The 8,285-nt window shown below is 40.6% G+C and overlaps 1 protein-coding gene across 2 annotated transcripts in view; it reads right to left on the bottom strand.

The window, feature by feature from the left end:
* The window catches only part of LOC306820896 (FERM domain-containing protein 5-like), a 73,093-nt gene that overhangs the window by 4,551 nt on the left and 60,257 nt on the right, over nucleotides 1-8,285 (bottom strand). For both annotated transcript variants that reach the window (XM_079338961.1, XM_079338962.1), the window contains exons 7-13: nucleotides 4,682-4,769; nucleotides 4,452-4,540; nucleotides 3,214-3,277; nucleotides 2,776-2,867; nucleotides 2,608-2,682; nucleotides 2,378-2,446; nucleotides 2,145-2,251 (exon numbers count right to left, since the gene is read on the bottom strand). In XM_079338961.1, coding sequence (XP_079195087.1) covers nucleotides 2,145-2,251; nucleotides 2,378-2,446; nucleotides 2,608-2,682; nucleotides 2,776-2,867; nucleotides 3,214-3,277; nucleotides 4,452-4,540; nucleotides 4,682-4,769 — 584 coding nt within the window. The remainder of the gene's footprint in view (nucleotides 1-2,144; nucleotides 2,252-2,377; nucleotides 2,447-2,607; nucleotides 2,683-2,775; nucleotides 2,868-3,213; nucleotides 3,278-4,451; nucleotides 4,541-4,681; nucleotides 4,770-8,285) is intronic.

Genomic DNA, 8,285 nt, shown 5'->3' with positions numbered 1-8,285 from the left:
GGTATAAAACCGGCCATGCGCCTTCTCTCTTTCTCTTTCAAACGTCGTCTGGCGACGTCCGAGGATACCTCATCTGCTTCCTGTTTCACAACACGCTTCTCTTTGTTTAAAAGTTTTGGGGTGCAGCTAATCCGAAGGCCTTGAAGCACACCGACGTCCTAATTTCCGAGCTTAGATCATCCACTTGAACGCATCTCTAAGAAGAGCGTTTTATTTCTCCCGTATTGAAACGGTATTGAGAGAGATTGGAAGGATTACGTCTCGTTCCGTCCTTTAAAGAAAGGACATCCACGGAGATCACCTCGCTCGACGGAGGACACGACAGCCCTTTGCTCAACACCTTGGACGCACCGCCATCTCCAAACAACTGCAGAAAGGCCGTTCCAGGACCTCTTTCCTTCCTTTCATCAACCGTGGACAAAACGGTTACAAGTGAGGCTTAGCTAGGTCTGGGCAGTTAGATATAGAGAGTGTGTTTAATAACTGAGTTATTATTGTGAAACGGTGATAATATTTGCTTGGTGTTTGACCACTGTGTCTTAGGTTTTACCAGAGTAAAATCTCTTTTGTTTCCCTTATTTGTGCCGCTACGTCCCGTGTGTTTCCCTGTGAGCTTTCGCGTCATAACCGGGTAATAGACTCACTATCAGAAAGACTAGTGTGAACGCCGTCTGATACAAATCCGGCCACTGGCTTCTGTTAGTGAAGTAAACTATGCTCTGAGTTGTGGTGAGCTCCAGTCCGAGATTGAGCTGTTGAGGTGCGTTGTTTTCTCTCGCTCTCTCCCTTTACACACACACCTTTCGGTAGACGCACACACATAGAGATCTGTGGCTTTCCCGACGCTGTAGAAACGTAGATCACGTTCGGTGTCCGCCATCACGTGACCAAGCGTGGTCGCCGCCATTTTGATCTGTCTCTGTCTGTCTCTGTCTGTCCCTCCCTCTCTCTCTCTCTCTCTCTCACAGAAACACACACACACATACACACACACACACACATGTGCCACGCTTGTTTGTTTTGTTTGTTACCTGTAGTTTGGTTTATAATAGTTGTTTGTTTGATTGAGTTTCATTGATTAACTTGATGTTGCTTTGTTAAATAAATTCTATTATATTTTAAAAGTCGTTGTTTGTGATCACTGTGAATTTGCTTTGTGACTTAGGCTGGGTGAAAGGGCTTTGTGTTCGGATTTCACACCTTCAATTAAATACCGATTATTAATTATTAATGATATTGGTATTTAATTAACTAATTTTGAGACTGATATTTTGGTTGTTCCCTGTTTACAGGGTGGTGCCCCAGGTTTATTAAACACAGTTTAATAACAATTATTGAGTTAGATTAATAATTAAATAAACTTAATTATTACATTTATTTTGACAATCAAATTTTACGTCATAAAACCCAACATAACCGTTGGTCAGGTATTCGCTCCTGAAAATCCCCAACACTAGTTTAAGAAGTGGAAGTAGACTCCAGGTTGAAAAAGGACAAATGCTCAACTGTGTATAGCCTGCTTTCTTTCTAGATAACAAATAACCTGTCTCTATAATCGACTGATTTTGTAACAAGAAGTTCATGGTCTAACTTTATTGTTTTTCTGAATAAGCTATTACTGGTTTGTTTGGAAGTTATGGTCCCATTTGGAAAAATCGACAGTAAAGCTGCTCTAGAGATTGGAAAATTTGGGATTGTGAAGTTGCTACCTGAGGAACCGTTAGTTCAGGAGTCACCTGCTAACTTTAATTTGTATCTAAATTAAAAAGTTACTGTGATATATGGGTAAATATTGCCAACCAAGTTAGCGAACAAAATAACCGATAACTCTTGCAGATACAAAAAAATTCTGTATATATAACAAAGTAACCAAAGTTGTTCTTTACGATAGGATATAATTGATCCCAAATAGAAGTATATTCAGGCGAGGATGTTGTGTGATGGGGGGTTGGATAAGGTGTTCTCTAAAAGGGCTGTTTGGGTATTTCTGTCAGAAAAAAAAACACTTAACTGAGAGACCTTCTTCATACTGAGCTGAGATTTTTGTTTCTTACTCCGCCCAGTATGATCAGAGAGCGTGAGGACTCGGCTCCTGACCTCCCACAATCTCTCGAGAAAGGATCATATTAGGTTATTTTTTTTACCCTCCATGATGGAGATGTGCACAGCTCTCCGCCTGGTCCGGGGCACGCTGGTCAAACGAGGGCCGTGAGTGATGGATGGACAGCTCCTACTTGGCACCATGCCAGCCCTTCACATAAAAAAACACATACACACGTGGATATATATAAATATGACATGATACATGATATGCACTTTGGTAACCCATATTTCATATCATTGTATGCCTGTAGGCAGGATCTTAAGGGATTCTTACCTGTGTATCTCAGGGGGGTCTCTCTTAATTTTGGCACTTTGTTCCATCACTTCTTTTGCAACCTTTCCACTGAGAAAACAGAGAAGTTAAAACTGTTAACACGCACTGAAAACACTCTGAGATGTTCTCCCAGAGTGCTTACATACCTACATGTACATCTACAAACCACCATATGTTATTGTAATTCATGACTTGTTGTATTCCTCCAACACATATACATGAGTGAATACCTGTATCTGAAACGACTTCCCTTGAAGAAGAGATTACTACTGGACACAGTGCGGACTTGACTCGACTTTTCCAACCTAGGAGTAAATGGAAGAACACAATTAAGTTGTAATTATAAACGTACCCAGAATGATGATGAGTTTTAATAAGTCTCACATTTTGTGACTCACTTGTAAAATGCCTGATGCTCGACCCCACACTTCCACAGGTGCTTACAGGCCTCAGGTGTAGGTGCAAAGTATGTCAGTATGATTTTCCTATCCTGTAACACATTCAATCCCTTTAACGTTCTTTATATCTATAAATCATATTTTACACAGATTCATCAAAATGACCTGTCATCATGAGAAAATAAAAAGTCTGCAGTCTTTTCTCTTAGATATTCTGAGCTCATGGCTACTTCCCCTCCCATGACTTGGCTCTATTGTCTGCTCAACTCCAAAGCTAACACACATTTTAATCCATTCATTTCACATCTACTTCACTATTAAGAGATTGTTTCACTCAGCTTCACAGTGGCAATGTCTCCATGCATAAAACAAGGCTAACCTCATTTAACTTCCTGAGCACCAAAGACTAGGGAACATTTTAATAATGCATACACATACCTCCTTCTGATTTGCATATATATGGAATGTCTTTGCTTCAAACTTCAGTTTGGTCACCTCGTCCCTGAAATGTAGAAACAGAGCACAAAGGACAGAAAGACAGGAGAAAAAGAAGACAAACAGACAAAATGTGAGACAAGGGAAATAAAGAAAGGGAAAAGAGAGAACAGGGAGATGAAGGAAAAGAACAAACAGAAATGGATTAAGGTGGTTAAATATTCAGTGAGGCTGGAGGCACATTAATAACACGAACAGTGTTTCATTTCTGTGTTGAATAGTAGAGACACAAAGATTCCAGTCAAAGAAAGACAAATAACTGCATGTGATTTCAATAACAACACAACTCTAACCAAACCACTCAGACTCTGTCATTATGCAGCATCACAGCTGGCTGTCTCCAAAAGGCCACTAACTTCCTCCTGTATGGTTTCCTCTCAGTGCTTAAAATTTCAATACATTTGCAGATAAAAGAAATAGTTGATCCTACTACACAGAAAAAAAAATCAAAAGATTTTTATTTTGTTTAGTTTTCAGGTGCCTTGAGCTTTTGACTCAGACTCCCAAAATATTCAATACATTTCATTTCTTAAGTCTGTTTTATTGTGACTCTCACATTGATCATTGTAAAAAAAATGCATTGTTAAAGATATGGTGTGTGCACATGTTAGGGTGTATTGAGAAATTAAATGTGATCCTGGTACTACTCAATGTTTAAATTTGAACATTTTATTCTTTACTTTTTGTTGGCAACTTCAAAATATCTTCAGAAGAACTTCCGTTTAAAAAAAGTGTAAAGCAAAGTTGTGCTTGGGTGTCAAAAATTGGACTTTAACATTGAGCAGCTGGTTCAGATTGCTGGAACTGTAAATTAGACAAGCTGCTACTGCAATTAAAGGATGACATATTATAATGGACATTTTTCCTGTCTCACTGCTGGTTTAAATGTTTATTTCTCAAAGCAAATTTAAGAAACTTTAATTGATTAAAGTGTTTGTGCCCCCTGTTGACAAAGCAGTTTCTCATATCGCTCTTGAATTCAAACGCATACAGAAAGTCTCACCCTGACTTCTTCTCGATGAACATGTCACTTGCTCAATCTCTTTGCATGACACCTACCCTGCATCTGGTGTTACAGGCATTAAAAAGTATTACATAGAAATAGTCTACATAGAAATTAGAAGTTGATGTGTTTATTTCTTTTATCACTGTTTCCGCTTCTGCAGCTCATCTGGTCTCACCATTTGAGGAAGTGAATCCTCCTGTTCCCCTGCAGCACAGTGAATCCAAAAGGAGTAAAAGCCAGAAAAGCTGGGTTCCCCGACACATCCTGACAGGCACAAAAATCAATGCTTTTTGTTAATGCAGAATCTGACTTTCTTTTCTTGCACTTTTACTTTTGAGTTTCCCCACATTATCTCCAAAACATAAACATGAATGATTGTGTAAAATTCTACAAATAGAAGAGCACCTTGCATGGATGAGGGTCCACCCCATATGTTTCTAACATCTGAGCCTTCTGGAGAAAGTTGAGCTCTGACGTTTCAGGACTCTGACCTCTGAAAGAAAAAGAAAAGTTGTTTTTTCTGGATCGATTACAACCATCTGTTTACTCAAAGGAAATTATTTGATAGAGCATTTTGCTTATCTTTCATTCATAAGATGAAGCCAAGCTTTTTTCCCCCAGAGAAGTCATAATTTGGGCAATAACCCTTCATATCACAAGCATAGAGCATATGGCTTGTTGATTGACCAAAGAATCTACTGCAGTACTGTATGGACCCATCTGTTTTGTTTCTGTAAATAAGATAAATTGACCAGCAGAGTGTTTAACTGCCAGGTAAAACTGAGCAAGCCATCACCATCTGGTGCTCAAATATCGTCTCTGTGTTCAAATAATGAAGCGAAAGCTGACTCATTGTCAGTGACTTGTCTGCTCCTATTTGTGCCAGTTAAATGACTAAAAACAATCCTAATCTTCTTACATCTGTGGCAGTTGTCAGCTTGTGGGCCAACTAAAAGAAATGTAGGCTGCTCTGTTGTTTTATGTATCCTGACTAAAAATGGTATATAGTCACAGATTTTGCGCTTGGTTATAAAACATGGACCTGATTTCGCTCCGCCATTATCTCTGTTCTGCTTTCTCTTTTCTTGACAAATAACTCTCTGTTAAACAAAGAAGTTAATTTACGAAGGCAGGAGAGACTTCTTCCTGTACAGTAAAATAACCATGGATAGATGTATGCAAGACGGCTGTCAACATCATTGGAAATGAACGATAGAGGGCAGTGCAGGATCAAGTCTTTATTAACTGTTGGGGTCCAGCCAGAATGACAAAGTTCAGGCTGTGTCGTTTGGAGAACTACAACAAAAGACTCTTTATCCCAGCATGCCTTGCAGGTACTCCCAGAATGCCTTGCCACACCTAACACATAGGTGTGAAGTCTGGGAGGTATAAAGCCGGCCATGCTTCATTGTTCTGCCTCTTTCAAACGTCGTCTGCCGACGTCCGAGGATACCCAACTCTGTTCCTGTTTCCAGCACGCTTCCCTTTGTTTAAAGGTTTGGGCGCGCAGCTGATCCAAAGGCCTTGAAGCACACCGACGTCCGAAATTCCGAGCTTAGATCATCCACTTGAACGCATCTCCAAAGAAGAGCGTCTATTTCTCCCGTATTGAAATGGTATTGAGAGAGATTGTAAGGATTACGTCTCGTTCCGTCCTTTAAAGAAAGGACACCCACGGAGATCACCTCGCTCGACGGAGGACACTACGGCCCTTTGCTCAACCTCAACTTGGATGCACCGCCATCTCCAAACAACTGCAGGAAGATCGTTCCAGGACCCCCTTTGCTCCTTTCATCAACCGTGGACAAACGGTTACAAGTGAGGCTTAGCTAGGTCTGGGCAGTTAGATATAGAGAGTGTGTTTAATAACTGAGTTAGTATTGGGAAACAGTGATAATATTTGCTTGGTGTTTGACCGATGTGTCTTAGGTTTTACCAGAGTAAAATCTCTTTTGTTCTCCTTATTTGTGCCGCTGTGTCCCGTGTGTTTATCTGTGAGCTCCCGCGTCATAACCGAGTAATAGACTCACTATCAGAAAGACTAGTGTGAACGCCGTCTGATACAAACCCGGCCGCTGGTTTCTGTTAGCGAAGTAAGCTATGCTCTGAGTTGTGGTGAGCTCCAGTCCGAGATTGAGCTGTTGAGGTGCGTTGTTTTCTCTCGCTCTCTCCCTTTACACACACACACACACCTTTCGGTAGACGCACACACATAGAGATCTGTGGCTTTCCAGACGCTGCAGAAACGTAGATCACGTTCTGTGTCCGCCATCACGTGACCACGCGTGGTCGCTACCATTTTGTCTGTCTCTGTCTGTCTGTCCCCCCCCCCCCTTTCTCTCTCTCTCTCTCTCACTCTCTCTCACACACACACACACACACGTGCCACGCTTGTTTGTTTTGTTTGTTAATTGTAGTTTGGCTTATGATGGTTATTTGTTTGATTGGGTTTCATTGATTTACTTGATGTTGCTTTGTTAAATAAATTCTATTATATCTTAAAAAGTCGTTGTTTGTGATCACTGTGAATTTGCTTTGTGACTTAGGCTGGGTGAAAGGGCTTTGTGTTCGGATTTCACACCTTCAATTAAATACAGATTATTAATTATTAATGATATTGGTATTTAATTAAATAATTTGAGACTGATATTGGTAATATTTTGGTTGTTCCCTGTTTACAGGGTGGTGCCCCGAGGTTTATTAAACGCAGTTTAATAACAATTATTGATTTAGATTAATAATTAAATAAACTTAATTATTAATTTATTTTGACAATCAAATTTTACGTCATAAAACCCAACATAACCGTTGGTCAGGTATTCGCTCCTGAAAATTCCCAACATAACTGTGTGTGTGTGTGTGTGTGTGTGTGTGTGTGTGTGTGTATGTGTGTATGTGTGTGTGTGTGTGTGTGTGTGCGTGCGTGTAACACAGAGACTACAAGCAAAGCAAGTACAATGGCTACTCGTTATAACCTTTGAGCACATGTAGAACTTCAAATGAACACTCGTGTGTTTCCAAGCCCTCCACCTCAACACCTACAAAGATTCAGCCAGTTAAAAAAATATCCTGTTGACCTCTTCCAGTATATTGGCTGTTGAAACCTTACCCAACAAGGTAGGATGTTTTTGTAAGTGTTAGCATTGCTAGATAACTTGTGCCATGTTTATAAATTTTTACAATTCTTCTTCCAATGGGCTCTGGATAAATGCGGCCGAATTCTAGGAGCTAACACACATGGGTGACCGTAGTCCATAACATTAACCTCAAAGCCAAAAGGCCAAATCAGTGTCACTAAATGTGACTCTCCAATAAAGTGTTTACAGCCATCCCCATGCAAAATATAAACAGTGGACCTCAGGGAGCTCAAAATAATCACAATCCTGAAGTCACATAATCCAAAGTGGTCTGTATCTGCTAACAGCATAAAACCTGTCCAGAACAACAACAACATGCCTGCTGTATGTCAGCGCGAGATTCACAATCCCGCCATTACAACCAGCCTATTTACTGCTAAATGTTGGAACATGAGCAACACAGAACCTGAGAGTCCAAAGAGAACATTAAGTATAAAAAAGAACCAAGTTGAGTAAACAGAGCCAAGGCTCTTTGAGTTTGGGAATCAACCCATATTTTCTTTGGACTATTGAAGGCTGCCTGAGCATTGGCTCCTGGCCATGCTTTGCCTGAAGCAGAGCTCCCCAACTGGTGCATTGTAGGGAGCAAACTACCAGCCAGATACTGTAGTCTGAAGTATATGCTGCAGACTGCTGCATTCAATGCGTTGCAACCATAGGCAGCACTAAACCTATACAAGAAAAAGAGAGTGCCTGCATCTCAGATGATATAAACAGGAAAGACAAACACACTTTATCATAACTTCATCTTCAACATGTTACTACTCTGCATATTATCCATCCATCCATCCATCCATCCATTTTCTGCCGCTTATCCGGGGCCGGGTCGCGGGGGCAGCAGTCTAAGCAGAGACACCCAGACTTCCCTCACC

This window comes from Symphodus melops (genome assembly GCF_947650265.1).
Source record: "Symphodus melops genome assembly, chromosome: 3".
Taxonomy (NCBI): domain Eukaryota; kingdom Metazoa; phylum Chordata; class Actinopteri; order Labriformes; family Labridae; genus Symphodus; species Symphodus melops.
Note: the sequence above shows the minus strand (reverse complement) of the source record. Positions and strands in the feature narration are given on the sequence as shown.